General features: G+C 40.8%; 3 protein-coding genes across 10 annotated transcripts; 2 read left to right on the top strand and 1 right to left on the bottom strand.

Annotated features, from left to right (window-relative positions):
• Positions 1-322: 322 nt before the first annotated feature.
• agfg1a (ArfGAP with FG repeats 1a) lies at positions 323-8,501 on the top strand. 8 transcript variants are annotated; one of them, XM_037267211.1, is made up of 14 exons: positions 323-647; positions 2,478-2,571; positions 3,373-3,488; positions 3,730-3,895; positions 3,998-4,154; positions 4,432-4,551; positions 5,287-5,358; positions 6,127-6,330; positions 6,613-6,775; positions 6,843-6,928; positions 7,088-7,197; positions 7,304-7,460; positions 7,531-7,625; positions 7,834-8,501. In XM_037267211.1, the coding sequence occupies exons 1-14, from the start codon at positions 481-483 to the stop codon at positions 7,891-7,893; spliced, it is 1,767 nt and encodes a 588-aa protein (XP_037123106.1). In that variant the 5' UTR covers positions 323-480; the 3' UTR covers positions 7,894-8,501. The 8 variants fall into 8 exon arrangements, with proteins under 8 accessions (XP_037123106.1, XP_037123104.1, XP_037123105.1 ...); XM_037267209.1 differs by having other exon boundaries at positions 7,088-7,204; positions 7,308-7,460; XM_037267210.1 differs by having other exon boundaries at positions 7,085-7,197.
• Positions 8,502-9,032: 531 nt separating this feature from the next.
• On the bottom strand, positions 9,033-12,103 carry slc19a3b (solute carrier family 19 member 3b). Its single transcript, XM_037267222.1, has 8 exons — positions 11,892-12,103; positions 11,641-11,820; positions 11,252-11,417; positions 10,752-11,067; positions 10,473-10,624; positions 10,170-10,362; positions 9,961-10,102; positions 9,033-9,506 (listed from the first exon to the last, which is right to left on the bottom strand). Exons 1-8 carry the CDS (start codon positions 12,039-12,041, stop codon positions 9,351-9,353), a joined length of 1,455 nt encoding a protein of 484 aa, XP_037123117.1. The 5' UTR covers positions 12,042-12,103; the 3' UTR covers positions 9,033-9,350.
• Positions 12,104-12,467: 364 nt separating this feature from the next.
• Positions 12,468-18,622, top strand: daw1 (dynein assembly factor with WDR repeat domains 1). Its single transcript, XM_037267818.1, has 13 exons — positions 12,468-12,567; positions 12,716-12,788; positions 13,090-13,234; positions 13,498-13,556; positions 13,628-13,750; positions 13,858-13,957; positions 14,088-14,195; positions 14,581-14,687; positions 14,778-14,880; positions 14,974-15,088; positions 15,861-15,937; positions 17,524-17,686; positions 17,854-18,622. The coding sequence occupies exons 1-13, from the start codon at positions 12,528-12,530 to the stop codon at positions 17,886-17,888; spliced, it is 1,248 nt and encodes a 415-aa protein (XP_037123713.1). The 5' UTR covers positions 12,468-12,527; the 3' UTR covers positions 17,889-18,622.
• The last annotated feature ends 423 nt before the right edge of the window (positions 18,623-19,045 follow it).

The raw sequence follows: 19,045 nt of genomic DNA, 5'->3' as shown, positions 1-19,045 counted from the left end.
GACTACGCATAACTGACGCCATGTCTCATGATGCGTTCCCAAGCACCCGGATACCTTTAAATTCTGCACCACCCACACTGTTCCACGTAGGACAGTCCCAAGAGAGCACCCAAATCATTTTGTCATTTATATGATACCCCATGTCAAGGCTATGGCCGGTAATTAAAACTATTTTGGTTTGTTGGTGAAACCACACGTAAAAGCATAATTTCATTGTATACCTGTTGTACAATGACAATAAAATAACTGCACTAATAGGGCGTTGCAGGTAATTTCCGACTTCCCAGCATACCCTAAACGCACCATCAAAACTCCAAGAGGAGTCGTGAGGCCGCCCTGTCATTGACGGAGACGCCCACCTTGCCCTCCTTACCCGTCTGCCTGCTAGACGGGTCGGCTACCTTTATAAAACACGTACCTTCTTTTTTTTATTCAAACATCAGGTCATCTATTTTTTGTGGTTGCTGTGTCGACATAACTATGGCGGCGAGTGCGAAACGAAAGCAAGAGGAGAAACACCTGAAGATGCTGAGGGAAATGACGAGTTTGCCTGCTAACAGAAAGTGCTTTGACTGTGACCAGCGCGGCCCGACCTACGCCAACATGACGGTGGGCTCCTTCGTGTGTACCTCCTGCTCCGGCATTCTGTGAGTTACCAAGCCGCCTGAGCTTAATGTGCCATGGATATGGCGCGGGCATTACACCGCAACGTTAGATTTAACCCTACAAATGGTTGCCACACGCAGTTAGCTTCTTAGCTACTGGCTAACGACGCATCATTGGTGTTGCTAAGAGTTCTTCTACACTGTACTAGTTAACATCATCTTGTTGATCTGACTGACAGTTGTTTGACTTTGCCTTCTCTTGGCAGCCAAGTGAACAAAGTGACATTTGTACCAGCTAAGTCAACACACTCGGCGCCTGCTACCAGTTGCATGTCAAATCTCCTGAGTTTGTCAATTGTATCATAATGGGATGCAACCTTGACCAATTACTCCTTTGGGGTGTTTGGATTGTGGTACGTAGAGAGTTGAGTGTGTTTGAGTTAAAGCTTGATAGTGCAGTTGTGTAATCAAGCATCTGTAGCCTGGGATTTGGGATTAGTCAAGTGTTCACCCACGGCCATCATCAGTGCACTTGTTACTAAGGATGTGGTGGCACGTCTAGGTCTCTTCATCACATACAGGAAGGAAGACGTGAAGCCCACAAAAAAAACAATCCGACTCGGATGGAAAAACATCTCGACTGGTAGTTGTGGCATTTTGTGAATTTGCACAGCAAAAATCTAGTTAAGCAAGGATGCTAGCAGTCATCTACCTTATTTTCTGTTGTCTGAGTCCCATTCATACTTCTTAAAAATCAAAATGGGTAATTACTAGTTTACCACTATCTTGTACATATCGTGTTCACCGTGCATTTTACTTTGATATTAAAATAATTATGTTCATAGCTCAAGAAAACCATTTGGGCATGAGCATAAATTGGAAGAAAATAAATGAGCTTATTATCAGGCAACTCAATAAACTGTTCATCTGTCCTTCCTGTTCTGTTTGCTTACAGTCACTTGCTTGCACACTGCCTTCCTGTTTCATGGAAACCATTTTGTTATATTTGACAATTAAGTCCATCCATCCGTCCATTATCCAAACTGCTTTATTAAGGGTCGCGGGTGGGCTGGAGCCAATCCTAATTGTCTTCGGGTAGTAGCCTCATTACCTGTAATGTAATGTCGAGAAGGGAGTTCACACCTCCAAAAAGTCCCTTAATGACGAGTCATTGTTTTTTCCATCACCGACAGTGGTTTGGAATCATAACCTCTTATTTGAGTGTCAAAAGTCACACACTATCTGATTGTCAGCCTCAGAGGCAGAATAGCTTTCTGTGTTGTCACCGGCATGTGATGTGCATGTGCAACAGGAAGTGGTGGAGATATCTTGCTTTCTCGCTGAGACTTGCAAAGAAGTTGGCATTGTGCATGCTCCAACTTGATGGTCTTGAGCAGATACTGTAACTTTGAGTCGCTACAGAAGCCAAACTCACTTTAATTCCCCGCTCCTCCAACGTGGTGATCAAATAATGTATTAATTGCTCTTCTGTTGCTTCTAAGTGGAAACATTGCTTATGTGTGGAAGTTATATTTGAACCCTATTTCTGGGAACTTTGTTTAACATGTTAAGACTTATTACCAGGGCATCACTACCCTCCTTGTGTTTTAACCCCAATAATAAGTGGTTGCTCAATGGGTGGAACTGGAATCCATTATGTAAACACATTCCTTATGAAGGTGGAGGCTTTCCCTTGAGGAACTCTACTTACAATGTCTCTTTCGGGAGATTTTTATTTGGCAGGAAGTAAACCCTGTTTGACCTACGTATTACCGTTCTGCGGTAGATTTACATGAATAGTTTCATGGCTTGTAAATGTATAAAATTGTACACAGTATTTTAATAATGCCCGCTATTTTATTTATTCCTCAGACGGGGGCTGAATCCACCCAACAGAGTCAAGTCCATCTCCATGACAACCTTCACACAACAGGAAATAGAATTTCTACAGAAAAACGGCAATGAGGTAGGCTGTGGCTGTTAATGTTTAATAGAAATTTTAAAAAAAGGACACACTACATGAAAGATAAATCCAGGTTAAAATGGTGCACACTGACTTTTGTAGACCCACAGGTCGATCACCTTTCTTTCTTTTTTTTTTAAACTGAAGGCAAAGTTGTTTAGAAGGTGGCATACTGGTTTAAGACGCACTTATTTTATCAGCTATTAAAAATCGGTGTATTCTAATGTCTATCCCTAAAGGTTTACAGATCATTTTTATTTGTTTCACTCTTGCAATCCTCTGGAAGAGCATTTGTAAGCTGTTAATAATGTTTGCAGTTTCAGTGAATCATTTGAATGTTTTATTTTCACATCATCATCCAGCAGTCATTTTCTGGAAGAAGGAGTATAAAATATACAGCATTGCCATTTGGGAGGTGGAGTCTATTTAAGGCTTTAGCATAGCAGCAGACTCAAGGTTAAAGCAGAGTCATAAGTCCTCCAGAGCTGTTTTATAAATACTACAGCCTTCAAGTGGCCTACTGTCTGTCCATAGAGAAGGTTGGCATAGATTGCAGTGGTGTGTCCATGCATGCGAGTGCACCAAAATATGAAAGGGCAGGTGTTTTGTTTATTGTGTGTGATATAATGGGATCTCACTTGGTTGGTTAATTTCCAGCTTTATGGGTCAACAGTCTCTGGAGACACTCCTTTAATTTATATGCTAGCAATTAAATGATCTAACACATCCCCTATAATAAAATGTACTAAAGGCCAAGCCAAACTCGATGTAGAATGAATTGATTTTCTTTTTTGTATGTTTCAGGTATGTCGACAGATCTGGCTGGGCCTTCATGATGGGAAAACCTTATCAGCACCCGATTTCAGAGAACCACAGAAAGTCAAGGAGTTTCTTCAAGAAAAATATGAAAAAAAGAGATGGTAAGTTGAAAGTTAAATCCTTGAATAAGAAGGAACGAAGACACGATCCAGTTTTGTTCCCGGCCAGTGCCCTAAATACCCAGCAGGTCACAGCAGGTCCCAAGCACAGTTTAAATAATGGACAAGTTGCATCAAGATATTTAATTAAAAAAAAAAAATTCTAATTATTTTTTTTTATTCGATTTATTTATTGTCATATCTAATACTGATTGTTGGTTTGTTGTGTGCTTTTGCTTCCCAGGTATGTACCTCCTGACCAAGCCAAAGTGGTGGCATCTGTCCACGCGTCTATCTCTGGATCTTCAAACAGCAGCACCAGCAGCACTCCAGAGGTTCGACCGCTTAAATCCCTCCTCGGTGACTCTGCTCTGACTCTCCATCTCAACAAGAACACACCACCTAATCAGGTCAGATTCTAATGCAGGTTTACCTAGTGCAACATTTGGTTACAATCGTGACAACTTCCGTAAGGCAGGCGTGTTTACAACTACGTCTCTTGGTTCTGCCAGTCTCCAGTGATCGGACGTGGGCCGACCCATCAACAGCATGACAAGAAGTTTGACCTCCTCAGTGACCTGGGTGGCGACATCTTTGCTGCTCCACCAAAAATGAATGCAGGCGCCGGCTCAAGTTTTGCAAACTTTGCACATTTCAACAGCCACACAAGTAAGGCATAGTAGTTGTAAACACGATTTATGCAGAAACGTCTGATTAGAGATGCCATTCCAAAAACCATTAACATTTGTGACATACAATCATTCCATATATATATATATTCAATTCTCAGTTTTTAATGCTGCTCTGCATTATAGTTCCCTGATGTCCCAATTATCCCATGTGTGTTTTTATCAGTCTCATCCATGTTCTTTATGTGAAATGTCACTCTGCTCCCATTGTCTTTGTTGGTCTGTCTGTGTGAACACCATCGTGACACCTCATCCAGCGGCACCGAATCCCAACACAAATGCAGACTTTGCTAATTTTGATGCGTTTGCGAGCACTCCTGGGTCTGTGGGTGGTTTCCCTTCATCAGCCCAAGCCCACTTGCAAGCCTCAAGCACAGGTAGAGCAAGTAGCCTTTATGCCCACATGTCATTTAATACTATACAACTCTGTTCATCACATGACTAATGCGATATTTGTGTGTGTTATTCAAAATATTAACTTTGAGATTGGAATGCACTTTGCAAGTCTGCTGTACAGTTTGGAGGTTTTAGGGTTCCAATGGCATTTGCATGTTCTACCGCTGCTTGGTTTTCTTTTGGCACGTTGACTTTCTCCCATTTTAAGACGATACATTTTGCATTGGTGTAAATTTAAGCACTGTCGACCCCACATACTACTTTTTTTTATATTTGAATGTGTTTTCAAATTTTGGAGGGGATTTTTAGATTGTGCCCTGTGATATGATGGCAGCCAATATTGCTTGTAGCCAGCCTCTCCTTAAGAAATGAAGTTGGATTGTCTCCAGTTCACCCACGACCCAGAATGGACAAGCTATATAGAAAATATATTATGGATGGATGGATAGCATTTTTGCAGGGAGTAGATCTACGCAGTCATTTTATTAATAACTCTCACCATTAAATATTTTTTAGCTCATCCCTCTTTCACTTTTCAAGACTTAACCTTTCATTGTGTTTGCTTCACTGTGTTGGTTTTCAGCCCTCTATTTGTTTTGACCTCACGTGCTTCTGGTTCAATTTCTGTTTCTCCAGCTTACGTTGCTCATTGCCCCATGACTCATTTTCCTCATTCCCTTTTTATTTCTATCAATTGCTGCTTTGGGGGCTGCCAGCATTCACTGTCCTCTCATCCAGCCGCAGCACATGTGAGTTAGCAACTGCTCTGCCTCTCCAGGTTGCTTTCAGTAAGTCTCACGCTGGGTTTGGCTTCTTTCATTTTGCAGTGTGTGTTGTTTCCGACTGTCTTTGTACAGTTGCAAGCGAACATATGTGAGCCCTTTGGAATGACCGAGATATAATTCATGAATTAGTCCTAAAATGTGACCTCTTCTGAATTGAAGTCACAGCAAAGCGAATAGCACACATACATGTTTCCTTGTTTGTATTGGACCGCATGTAATCATTGACTGAAAGTGGGAAAGTTATGTGAACCCAAGGCTAATGACTTTAGAGCCAATTCTCTAGAATCATTCAATGTGAGGACTTGGAGTTGTTGTTCCTAAGGCTTCACAAACTTGTTCTTGCAATCGTATTTGTATGCTAGCTTTAAATGGCATTTTACAATTTTGCTGGTGGAAAAACTGATTATAAAGCGGCATTATTATTGCGCTTGGGCAATGTATCAAATCAGCAGCATATGAACCAAGCTGAAAACTGCCAGAAAGTTATAAAAACTGGCAGAAGAGAATCGATCACATTTTGTCAGTTTAGTCGTGTCTATCACTCTGGATTGATTTTACAGTTTGGCGCTAAACGCAGATGTAACATGCGTTTTAGTAACGGTGCTGTTTTCATCCCATAGCTGAGTGCAAAGGATGCAATTCATATAAATAGAATCCACGGTCCAATCTAGCCCGACTCCTCCCCAGCTTGACTAGTCATCTTGTATGTCGTCACGGAACGCCAACAACTCGCGTCCCCTCATGACTCTACAATCTCTCTCTTTCATGCAGGTAGTGCCTCAGGGGGACTAGCAAATGCCAGTTTTGCAAATTTTGACAACTTCCCCAAATCATGTAGTGCTGACTTTGGATCCTTCAGTTCGTCCTCCACAGGAGCAGTCAGGGACACGGTACAGAGTACCGGTGTCCCTGCCGATAAATACGCAGCCCTCGCTGACCTGGATAACGTGTTTAGCTCTGGCAAAACAGAGCAAGGTAAAACCTTTCCTGCCTAGCCTGTTTCATCGAGCATCTTTTTCAATAGATGAGCAAGTTCCGCTTTTGAGGAGGACTGTCTTTTAGTTTCCGGTTCCTTGGCTGTGGTATAGTCCCAAACCAAAATGGTGATGGAAAAATATTACATTTCTAATGTTTGATGATTTATACTGCTTTTAAAAATGGCAGGTATTTCCACACTTTCCACCTTATGCTTCAAAATGAAAACAAATTATTGATCATGCTAAACTGAGCACTGTTGTGTGTGTGTTTCTCTTCCAGGGGGCGCTGTTCCTGCCGGGGTGAGTTCGGTTTCTGCAGTGTCTCATAACCAACCGGCCCGGGTTACAGGAGGGGACCGCTATGCTGCTTTAGTTGAACTGGAAACCGTTTTTGGCCCTCCAGCTCCCAACGCTGGTGTTTGCAATAACAGTCGCACACAGGGGTAAGATATCACGCTGCTTCTCACTTCGCGTCCTGGAAAGTCATATTTGGGATGTTTTCTTGGCCAGGGTTTCATTTAATCCAGAGACTGGAGTCTGCACAAGCCAAGCACAACAAGTACTACCTGGTATGGCTCAGCCTCCAACCTTTGGGGGTGAGTAAATCAGCAAACATTTTAGTGCATTTTCCTCAGTTTGTTGGTACGTTGCAATTGCAATTAAACTCTTCGGTATCCTTAAGGCTTGGAATGTGAGATTGTAGGAAAGATGAAAAGTGATGTATTTGTTTTATTTTGTTGTTCCTGATTTAGCAGCCCAGCCAAATAATCCCTTTGCGGCTGCTGGTGCCTCAACCGCACCCACCAACCCATTCCAGACCAACGGCAGAGCTGCCAGTGCGGCGGCGGCAGCCGCTGCAGCAGCAGCAGCAGGTTAGTCACCTTGTCCATCAGAAGTGAAAAACTTTCAGTGTACACAATTATGCAGCTATTATAAAACGTGGTATCAACCTGCTGCTAACCTGTTTTGTTGCAGCCTCATTTGGCACCGCCTCCATGAGCATGCCTGCTGGATTTGGAAACACGGCAGCCTACAATCTCCCTACAAGCTATAGTGGAACCTTCCAGCAGCCTTTCCCTGGCCAGGTGCCCTATTCGCAGCCTCCACCGTATCCCCAGCAACTCAATGGTGTGTTTGTGTGTGTTGGGGGGGGGGTAACGGTGTTTTAAGAGCTAAAGGTCATGTACTTGTTGTGCAGGTGGAGGATTTCCAGTCTATGGCCAGGGCAAGCCAGTGGTGACACCTTTTGGGCAGGCAATGGCTGGACAAATGGTCTCCAATAACCCTTTTCTGGTTAGAGCATTATGTTTTCGTCTGAATATAACCGTTTACACAATTGTAAAAATAGTCATTGTCAATCATGCCATAAAACTCATGTCATTTTAACATCTTTTGTTTTTAGAGTTCAACATTTCAAATTCTTTAGGGACACCACACTGTCACTTGCACTTGTTGGATTGATTATTTTAATCAGCCCTCTTGATTTGTGTATCTTTTCTAGGGTGCGGGGCCGCCGCCGCAATATCCAACAGGAGGCTCGTCGACGAATCCTTTCTTATAGCATTCTATCATATCAGCTTCTCTTCAGGGGTCTACTGATGCCGCTTGCACCTATTTCACTGTTTGGTTTCACAGGTAGCTTTAAAACACAATGTTTGTATAGATTTGTATTGCAGGTTGACACAAATTGACCGTTCTGAAGCGTGACAGTCGTGACACTGTTTGTAGTGATAAAATAATGTGAGTGCAGAGCGAGAGGTTGATCCTCACCCCGTTGAATTTGTGAAGGGCTCATCAAGCCGGCTGAAAAGTATGGGTTTGCGAGACTTGTCAATCTTTACGTTCAAACTCTGTGAATATTGTTTTCTTCAGCAAATCCACTCTTTGCGCATATCAGTATTTGGACAAAATTTATTATAACGAAACTATTGCTTGGAAATGCCAATGGGTACTGCCATCTCCATTGTTTATTTGTGCAGAATACTTTTCGGTGAACCGGACAAATATTGCATGTACTCTTGACAATAAGTGAAGAGAGAAAGAATGCTGCAATGCTCTCTGCCAGGCCACGCTCGCACAAAAGAGGCCTGGCTCGCGATGTCATCCATGTCAATATGGCATATGAACTGACAACCACTTTCATTGCGTATAAAGACAATTTTAATTTAATTTGTATGTATAAAGTGACTCTTTCACACACACATATATATATATATATATATATATATATATATATATATATATATATATATATATATATATATATATACATACACACATATTGTGTAAAAGAGTTTTAAGAATTGACCAAATATTGATTTATATTGTTGTGCTGTTTATATAAATATATATAAAAGTTCATTTCTAATGGTGTTGCAGTGAATATTTTACATATGATGACGTGCTTTTTTTATGCATGGTTAGAATGAAGCACACAGGCAAAAACAATTTGAAGTTGCATATTTTGTGCATATTGTTAGGCGGATAGGGTTTTGTTTTTTGTCGTCCTGCCAATGACTATAGATACCAAGTTGGCCTGCAGAGTCAATGTCAGAAATGTATTACCTCCAAAAACTATATCTTGCTCAAATCAGGTATCAGTTCAAAAAAAGAGTTGAGTCAATTTTCATTTTGTATATCAATATAACTTTAATCTTTCATCAGTTGTTAAAAATCTGACTGAAACCCAAGGTAAGTAGAAACTGAGCTCAATCTCTTTTCTTAATTTTCTCTAAAGGTCAAGGGATAGTCATTCCGAGGTCAAGTTTAACATATCAGCAGCATATACGTGCAACAGAATATAATTTAAGTGGCAGATGTTTGTTATGAAGGCCATGAGAAAGTGCTGCTCCTCTAGGGCAGGAGCAAATCCAGAGTTTTTCAATTCTGGTATTCAGTAAAAGCTTTTCTTAAAATTATACTCTTAAAAAAAAAAAAAGATCACTAACTCACTGCTGTTAAAGTCTCACTGTAATAATAATCTACTCATTTCTGTCCCAGTAGAACAATTGACCTTGATCAGAAAGCTTCATCATAGATCACCTCCACAGTGTTCTGCTCCTTTTTAATGTTATCTGGTGGTTTTGAAGTTCTTTGCTTTGTACAAGCAGTGTAGGTCCCTCGAATCAAAAACAACACGGAGATGACAACATGGTAGATCCCATAAATGATGAACTGAGAGAGAGAAAAAAATATTTTTAGCAACACTGAGGAGGAATAAAGCTCTATCTTTGGATCTGTATGTAATGCTATAGGATAGCCACTAGATGTCACTGAGTTTCTATCATTGGATCACATTGACTTAGACTTAGACCAACTTTATTGTCATTTTGTCTGCACAGGGTGCATACAAAACGAAATTCCGTTGCATACAGCTTACAACAATGCGGTGATATTGCGGTTGAATAAAAGTAACATTCTATATAAAAAAATAAAATAAGTATAAAGTGCAGCAGTGATAAAGTATGTAATAGTGCAGGAAACAAAACGGTATTTAAAAAGTGTGCAGAGGAATGCTAAAACCAGGTTGCGTACTTGTCAAATTTACATTGCATTGCATGATGTCATTTGACTACATGCCATACATGTTTTGTTATCTACTTCTATTTTATTAGCTGTCCAAACATACCTGTGTCACAATGTCCAGTCCTAATGTGGCTCCATCAACAACAATAAGTGTAATGATGGTCTGCAGGGAGAGGGCCACAAATGTGTTGATCCCAAATGTCAGGGCGTAACACTCCATGGAGAGATTGGCCGCAATCTGAAATCTGAATTGCATTGTGGTTTTATTTAAGCTTTTTCCAGAACTCTACTGTCTGAATGACGTGAACTTACGTTGTGATGGTAATAAGCAGCGTGTAGCATGATTTAAATAGGGCATAGCCAGCATAGCAAGCCCAGATATTGCCGGTGAGCACTATCAGGAACACAGCGCCTGCTCCGACGGCTGAAAAGAAACCTAATGCCAACTCCCCCCACACTGACCAGTTTACCTTCATATAACCCACTGAGAAAGCTGCTGTAGCACCTGCCCCACAAAATGGAGACATGAATAGCAGCATCAGGCATACTATATGCATATATATGTATTATAAATACATTGTTTGCAATTAGTAACCTACTTGTGCTTTGTCTTACCTACAAGCGAGCATGCAGCTTCTACACCACCATTGTAAACAGATGATGTGGCAGATGGCTCAATATGGTCCCACATTAGTTGGATGTAGTTGAGTATTTGTGTATATCCAGCTGTGGCCAAAGCCCACCACAAGGACCAATAGATCAAATGCCTGCATGTGGATGATTAGAAAAAGAAATTATTCTTGTTGATCATACAGTCCCAAGTCACTGTATTAAAAATGTTCAAATAATGTGGAATGTGCATGTAAGGTAGAGATGAAGAACAGAAAGAAATGCCTCGATGAGTAGGACTCCCTGAAGCTTTGCCAAAGTAAATGACCTGCTCTGAACACATTTTTCCTGCTGCACCAGGCAGCATTGTCATTAGGCTCCATCTTCTGTTTCCCCGAGCTAGCGTCCTCCTCATCCGCTGCCGTTCCATCAGGTCTGTCCGTTCTCCCAGGCCCCTCCTGCTGGGACTGTCTGCCCACAGCTGTAGTTTTTCTCCCTTTGAAGAACATGCTCCTCTGAGGCATTGGCAACCAGAAGGAGATGAGAAAAGCCACGCTTGTAACGCCCAAAGTAATGGCATTGATGTAGAAGTAGTCCAACCCTGTTGATTAGAATTCATACTTTCATACTGCCTTGTGAAATTTTCAAATAATTCAAGAGTTTCTTTCGTAATTCTCTTTGCAGTGAATATGCATGCTGGAAAGCTACATCCACATATTTTTGATGTACATCAATTGAAACTCATCCCTTTCAGTTGTTCTCTTTTGCAAGATTTGAAACAGCACCTGCCAATGAGACGAGAACTTGACCCAGGCCGGCACCAAACGTGTACCCGAACAACATGGCGCTGCGAAGGTAACCGGTGGCTCTTTGGTAATTCTCAAGGGGAATCACGCTGTATATGTAGGAAAAGTAGGCCACCTCTGTAGCAGTCACGACAGCATAATGAATCTGTGGGAGGGTGGAAAAGGGCTTTTAAAATGAAATCGGTGTAATCCATAGTCTTCAAAATATTGGGAATCAGAGGTTGGGTTCATGGGCAAATGTCAGCCATTTCTCAAGGGCCCTTCAGCTCAGGACAATTATTCTAGGTTACCTACCTTATTGTGACATCTCTGATTGAGGGACAATCATTTTCTGTAAAACATTTGAACTTATAACACTTTATGCAAACCTCAAGGAAGACCATGGCAATCAGTCCTGGGGCAAAGCAGAGCAGCACATAGTTGGAAACCAGGAAGAACCCCTGCAGCACAATGAGTGGCTTATATCTGAGAAAGTCAGTCAGCAGAAAAACAGGGAAAAGGAAGGCCAGGTAGGAATATGTCCATATGGGAAATAGATAGTTGGTCACCTAAGAAAAAAACCAAACATGGTTGCTGATGTAGTCCTCTAACACATTGTTGGTGGGTGATATCAGCTTACCACTTCTTCAGAGATGTTCTTATAAGGTCCAATTAAGTACGGCGTGAGGAAAGGCTCTGCAATCCTGCAGTTGGCAAAAAACCCATAGAAGGACAAGACTGCAGTCGGGAATGCCCAGCCTGAGGACTTGAGCTTCTCCCAGCAGCCCATGGTTCCACCTCCCAATAGAATCTCTTTGTCGTCTAGTTCCCAGGGTTCCTAATGTAGCAATCTTACATATGCCTTCAAATAATGACACTTCCCCTTGTAGTCACCACCAATAGCTGGAATAATTTAATGAGTTGGATGTGCACGTGTCACGCTTTATGAGTTTAGACTTTCACCTGTTAGGAAACAGAATGAGTAGACTTTAATACCATACCGTTCTGAAGTGAAAAGGAAAAAACCATGCAACTTTTAAAACGAAAAACCTATCAATAATATTAAAAATAATTACTGACACGAATTTTTTTGACACAACATGAATAGTTGGGGGTAAATAAATTCATAAATAAATAAATAAATAAATAAATATAAATCCTTACATTACGCGTGATTTTAGACTTTCATTCCCGACTGAGCATGCGTCGTGGCCGTGTGCTGGCTGTTACCGTAGCAACGGTTTGTTGACGGAGGACGTGGGCTTGCTTGCGCAAAATGAGACTCAAGAGGTTTCTTCTCAGATATTACCCACCAGGTAACACAAACCATAATTCTTAAAGGTGGTTTATGGTTCCTCTTGTTGTAAATGTGCCTGCAATTGAAGACAATCAAATTAAATAAAAAGTGTGGATAAGATATCCTATCTATTAGTATTCGATTTAATGACTTTTATCTCCTTTCAGGTATAATCCTGGAGTATGATAAAGTAGGGCTTTTGAGGACCAAATCAATTGACCTTTTGGATTTGACAATACAGTACGTGCACTATTAATTACACTTAAGATATGTAGATTCATTATGCATGAATACTGCATACTTGTTTTTTCAGTATCAGCCTGCTTGTGTAAAAAAAAAAAAAATAGTTTGGACGGATAGTACAAAAGTAAATACATTTTTACCTTCAATTATAAATTGTTGTGCTCCAGAAGAAGAAAGTCTCAAATAATCAAAGCGACGTGTTCTCTTAGCTTTGCTTTTAAATTAATTATTAATAATAAACGCTTTTTTTAAGTAGTACGCAGCTATTTGTTATTATAACATTTTATTTTCTATGCAGAACCAACCCAGATGACTTATTGAAAGAGATCATGCAATCAGAGCCTCTGATCACACAATCCCGGGCTGAGCAAGTAAAAAAGCTCATTATTCGACTTCAACAGAAACAGAACCAGGAGGACCACAACAGTTTCACTTTTTCCAAGGTTAGTCCATCTGCACGTCTGCCCCAATTCCCTCTGATATGTCTTAAGTAGTGACATTCGCAAGGCACCGCTACATGTAAACACTAGAGAGCAGCAGGCCCACACAAAGGACAGCAATTGTAATTCAAAATTCTGATAAGGCAATGAAGTTATAGAAAATTCCTGTCCATGCAAATGCATATTCCACATGCAACTTAATGACACAAGTGAAAGAAAAGTAATCCCAGTTACCATGTGACTTTTTTTGTTTGTTCTTTTTACAGGAGCTGAAGGCACACATACTACCTCTGACTAATGTTGCATTTGACAAATCAGGGTCAAGGTGATGTGCAAAATTCTGCCACCTCATGAAAAGCTCCTGTGTTCTTTGCTATCATTTTGTTCACTCTGCAGGTTTCTAACCGGGAGCTACGACAGAACGTGTCGTATTTGGGACACCGCCTCGGGCACTGAGCTGCACACTCTGGAGGGTCACAGAAATGTAGTGTATGCCATCGCATTCAACAACCCCTTTGGGTACTGAAATATTTTTTTTTATAGCAAAGTGACGCAGTATCTGAAAGTCGCCGATATTGTTCTTATGGCTTTCCACATTTAAGCTATTCTGTCTTTATGCAATTTAGAGACAAGATTGCCACTGGTTCTTTTGATAAAACCTGTAAATTATGGTGTGCTGAGACGGGCAAATGCTTCTATACATTTCGAGGTCACATGGCGGAAATAGTGAGTATGACCTGTTTAAATAAAAATTGTTCGCTAGCACTAATCGCCCAAGACACACAAAAGTATCTGTGAAATATTTTTGTCTGGAATCCAAACTGTGTGTGTGAAAAAAATAAGGTGTTTTGTGTAGGTGTGTCTGGCATTCAACCCTCAGAGTACACTCGTGGCCACAGGCAGCATGGATGCTACCGCCAAGTTGTGGGAAGTGGCGACAGGGTGGGAGGTGGCCACTCTCACTGTGAGTCATCTTTTCTTTTCCCTCGCATGAGACATTTAGTACATCAATAGAATTCTCCTCTCATTGTTAAATTGAACCCCGTTAGCGCTGCAAGCACACCCTCTCCACATCACACATCCGTTCATGATCTGGCTATCATTGTTAAGATGTTAATAAAACAAAACAATCCTTCTCTGAGGGGTGTTGCAATGTGGCAATGAGGAAAAGCTGCTTTTTGCTGCCCTCATCATGACATCAATCAATCTTCCAGACAGCAGTCAATGAAGATTGAGATGTATTTAGTTCAAGTGAAATAATCAACCTTTATTGGTTATTAACACAATGTTCTTCCTGGAGAAGAGACAAAGAGGTGAATCAATTTTATCTCTGCTTGATTGCAATCAAGGGTCACACTGCAGAGGTCCTCTCCTTGTGCTTTAACTCTGTCGGCACTCAGCTTGTGACTGGCTCCTTTGACCACACCGTTATTATTTGGGATGTTGCTTCCGGAAGGTCAGACATTTTTGTCGCTGCATCGTAATGCATCCATCGTGTGGAAGAGACCACCGCTGACCTCGAATTGTTTTCCTCTTTTATTCGAAGATGTGTCTACACATTGATAGGCCACCAGGCAGAGATCAGCAATGTGCAGTTTAACTGGGATAGCTCACTCATAGTCACGGGCTCCATGGATAAAACAGGCAAGGTGAGAAGATCTAAATCATTTACAGCATAAAGAAACCTTGCACCAAGCCCACCAACCAAATAATGTATTTTCTGCTGCAATATTTGTTTTCAGGTTTGGGATGCAGGCAGTGGAAAATGTGTAGCCACCCTTGTTGGACACAAAGAGGAGGTGCTGGATGTTTGTTTCGATTTACGGGGTCAACTCATTGCTACAGCCTCTGCTGATGGTGAGACAATTATACTGCATTATTTTAGGATATCTTTACCCTAATAACCGATTCACAGTAGATGTATTTACAGTAAAAAAAAAAAAAATTAGACCACCTTCTTGAATTTCTTACTCATGTGACAGAAGGTTTTGCTCCGTACAATTTCATTGCTATTGATGTGATTTTGGCTATTATTGAGAAAAACATGAATTTATATGAGCTATTCAATTCATCTTATGAGTTATTTTTGTTGTTATCATAAATGTCCATGGAAATTATGTACTTTTTAGTTGTATCAGGCATTAAAAATGAAGAAACAAGGGTGGTCATTAGTAGCCTCTGCTCGAATAAAAACAGCATCCCAAATGATTGCCAGGTTCATCATCTACTTGACTAAATAAATGAGGCACCGCAAATTGATTTCCGTTTTTCCTTGCAGGGAAAAAATGGTGATTAGCTTTATTATGACATATGAAACCTAGACACAGTGCTTGTACAAATTCCATCTGTAAAGCTGTGTGAGGGACATTTTCCAACAAAATCTGCTAAATATTTCACAGTTGACCCATAAAAAATTGAGAATTGATTTAAAAAAAAAAAACACTGCTATGCGAGTATTGTATGCTTTTGGATAGCGGAGAAAATTAAGAGCCTTAAAAAAAATTTGAACTTGCTCTAGGTTCACATCAAACTGGCATTATTATCTCTGTAAAGACATATTTTGAATTTCACAAGATTGTGAGACAATCTCTCTCATTGCATGCACACTGTTGATTCAAATTTTTGCCAGGCACAGCCAGAGTGTTCAATGCGACCACATACCAGTGTCTGACAACTTTGGAAGGCCATGAGGGAGAGATCTCCAAGGTAGGAATCCATACTTGTCATATAAATTTAAAAGTGCTTTCGCCAAAAATAAGCCCAGTGTTTTGATATAAAGCCTTTAACTTTTTTTTTTTTAATTCAAATCATATGTCGCCACAAAGAGGCACAAAACTCAAAAGGCAGTGGCAAAAGCAAGGTTGATTTAATCACACATTGATTATTCTGTTGGAAGAACGAAAAAGGTGACATTAAATTGACTGACGTTGGATCATTTCCCATGGCGCACTTGATGATCTTTCGCGTTATTCGTGTTTGAGAGTCACTGAACTAGTGGAGAAGTGAGTTGTCTTCATTGTCACAATACCGCCTGCTCCACATCCGCCTCAAACAAAAATAATGAAGGAATATTTACAGCATGTCTTTCCCCATACCTGCACAGCATCTAACTTATTTTGCTTTCTGTTAGTTTCTTTTTTCCAAAATCATAACAAATGTTTCTTTGGGGGAAAGGGTGGATGATATCGACAAAATGAATAATGCACAGCCGCTTCGAACTAGAAACATTTCACAAGGCCTCATAAAATATGAACGATCACACAAAATATTGAATTATTCACCGCTTCTGTTTGGAACTGAGAGTAATTCGTAGCAGGATTGTGGCAAACAGGTTTCTTTGAGCTCTTGCAATTGTGTAACTTAAAGCCTCAATTTGTGGCTGGAGCTCTCTTGGGATCTGCTCGAAATAGATGTTTATTTGTAAACATGCCGATGTTGAAGCGGGAGGACAAGAGGCCTGCTTTCAGGCTGTTCTATGCTCACTGCGTCCAGTCCAGAAGCTAACCTATGTTGTGATGTTTCCGCAGGAAAGACTTGAGGTAATACCTGCAGCTTCGTCTTTCGCCTCACATAATCAAACATAGAGGAAAGGTCAAATGCTTTTATAGTGCTTGCTGTCTTTACACACAAGCGAATGAAGGCACAGTGGTCATGTGCACAAACGTGCACGAGGTGTGCACAAAAGAAGGTCCCTCTGTTTATCTGTCAGTTATAAATAGATGGGTGAAGGGGGGGGGGGTCAATCCAAAGGATTATGTATCTCTCTTTAACAGGACACCTTTCCCACCTTCCCACTATGCTTTTTAACTGTGATATTTACCCATTTTTATTTGACCGAGTCCACTTTTTCCTGCCATTTTATAATTTTTTTTTCTACTCACCCGTAATTGATCCCAATAATTTTTTTAGAGTAATTTTTTTCCCCCTGCTTTTATTTTTCCCATCTTCCTTCTCTGGCTTTAATAGGCAAATTCTGTCCTCTTTAGTTTTTCTCCTTGGTGCTCTATTTAAGTCTCTAATAAAACCATACTTTATTTCTATGGGTATCTTGAGTAGCGCTAATTGATCATCTCTTGGATCTTGTCCCCTCTGTATAAGAATAAAATTATTCCAAGAACGATACGCCCGGGTCTAACACAATTGCTTTCTTTATCCTTCTTAAGTATTTAAAATAAAATCCCCCCCATGGGCTAGTAAGTGTTCACTACCGTTCACCTCCTTTTATCATTTTAAGCACCTCTACTTGAATCTTTTATTCAATACACACAAAATGACTAGGCCCCTCTCGTCAGATCTGCTTCAGTCCTCAGGGCAGCAGGGTTCTCACTGCCAGTTCCGACAAAACAGCTCGCTTATGGGATGCCCAGTCCGGAGTCTGCCTTCAGGTCCTCCAGGGCCACACCGACGAGATCTTCTCCTGCGCCTTCAACTACGAAGGTGACACCATTATCACAGGTACAGCACACCCACAGATGTCCTACATTTGGCAAGCTTGCATGTCTGATAATAGCGACTATTGCCTTGAGCTGCAAATCAAGCGGTCCTTGCTAGCCCGTCACAAATTGTTAATTGCACATCTCCCAGCTGTGCAGCCACCTGCTCGTGTTTGTGTTCTACTGCAGGCAGCAAGGATAACACGTGCCGGATCTGGTGCTGACCGCCCCCCTTCTTCACCCCCGGGAGCCAGTATACGTCCACATGTCACTACACTCCAATTGGTGGTGCACTTATATGCTGCTGTTGACAGCTTCATATGAAGATGAGCAGCTCAATGACATGCGTTGTTGACAGTAGCTGCGTGACATTGAAATGTTAATTTGAGTGAGTGCCACTCGTTTTTAGTCTTGTGATCTTCCAATTGCAAGACTTGATGTAAATCCCCAGTTTGGCATTTACAGTCTATCAATCAAAGGATGACACACTTGAGCTCGAGGTCATCTTGTTGTTTAGCCCCCCTGCTATGCGAGAGTAATTTCCTCCAAGATTTTGCTTTTCTCATGCGGTGCAGAGATATCGGCTTGAAATAGAGGCTAATGCATTTCCACCATGTGTTGTCTCAAATTCATAAGTCTCAGGGAGACCATAAAATGATTTGTAATTTGTTTTGTGTCACCTGGGAGTACAATTGCGACTTAGAATTGCAGTGTTACTGATTGCTGCTTTGTTTGATGTCTCTCCACTTTGCCATGCCTTTTCCAAGACTTTTTCCAAGTCATTAGAATGTTTTCATTGGGGTTATTTGAGGACATACATATATTTTGTGCTACTTTGCTGTAATGTTTGGAGTTGAAGTAGTTAGTGGTCCTGTGAATAACACAACTTTCCTGTACTAACTCAAAAGTCAAATGCTTCTGAAGACTTGCAGTGTGGATTCCAAACAAATATTTCTGGTCTCCAAAAATTTGAAAGTCAAGCCGAATAATTACACCTAACCAGCCAATGAAATTTAAAGACTGTGAGACTTGTAGTCAGTGAGCAGCTAAAATTTTGAATCACAAATATGTTTATTTGTTGCTGGTGATAAGTAAGGAAAAATATTAAGATAGGAGAGAGGTTTAAAGTCAAGCTGCTCATTACAGTACAGTATGGCATCAGCAACAATAAATTGACATCATTCATCGAAGAAAAAACATATACCGCAGTCTGTTGTGTTGAATTTGTTACAGGTGTGAACAAAGAGACCTGCCTCACAGCCACATACAAAAATTTCCCTCAACCTGTTTGTCAGCACCGATAATTTTCTGGACTATAAACCGCACCTGAATATAAGATGCACCAGCTAAAATTAGAGGGAGATCCTGTTTAGTTCATATA

Source organism: Syngnathus acus, chromosome 13 (assembly GCF_901709675.1).
Source record: "Syngnathus acus chromosome 13, fSynAcu1.2, whole genome shotgun sequence".
Lineage (NCBI taxonomy): Eukaryota > Metazoa > Chordata > Actinopteri > Syngnathiformes > Syngnathidae > Syngnathus > Syngnathus acus.
The sequence above is the reverse complement of the archived record's forward strand: the minus strand, read 5'-3'. Positions and strand labels throughout refer to the sequence as shown.

Coding starts and splice junctions, on each gene's coding strand:
- agfg1a (XM_037267207.1), top strand. CDS start 481: ATGGCGGCGAGTGCGAAACGAAAGCAAGAGGAGAAACACCTGAAGATG. Junction 3,489..3,729: donor AAATATGAAAAAAAGAGATG/GTAAGTTGAAAG, acceptor TTTGCTTCCCAG/GTATGTACCTCCTGACCAAG. Junction 7,461..7,530: donor GTATCCCCAGCAACTCAATG/GTGTGTTTGTGT, acceptor CTTGTTGTGCAG/GTGGAGGATTTCCAGTCTAT.
- slc19a3b (XM_037267222.1), bottom strand. CDS start 12,041: ATGGGCTGCTGGGAGAAGCTCAAGTCCTCAGGCTGGGCATTCCCGACT. Junction 11,418..11,640: donor TTGCCATGGTCTTCCTTGAG/GTTTGCATAAAG, acceptor ACCCTCCCACAG/ATTCATTATGCTGTCGTGAC. Junction 10,625..10,751: donor AGGGAGTCCTACTCATCGAG/GCATTTCTTTCT, acceptor ATCCACATGCAG/GCATTTGATCTATTGGTCCT.
- daw1 (XM_037267818.1), top strand. CDS start 12,528: ATGAGACTCAAGAGGTTTCTTCTCAGATATTACCCACCAG. Junction 13,557..13,627: donor TTTGACAAATCAGGGTCAAG/GTGATGTGCAAA, acceptor TTCACTCTGCAG/GTTTCTAACCGGGAGCTACG. Junction 13,751..13,857: donor GCATTCAACAACCCCTTTGG/GTACTGAAATAT, acceptor TATGCAATTTAG/AGACAAGATTGCCACTGGTT.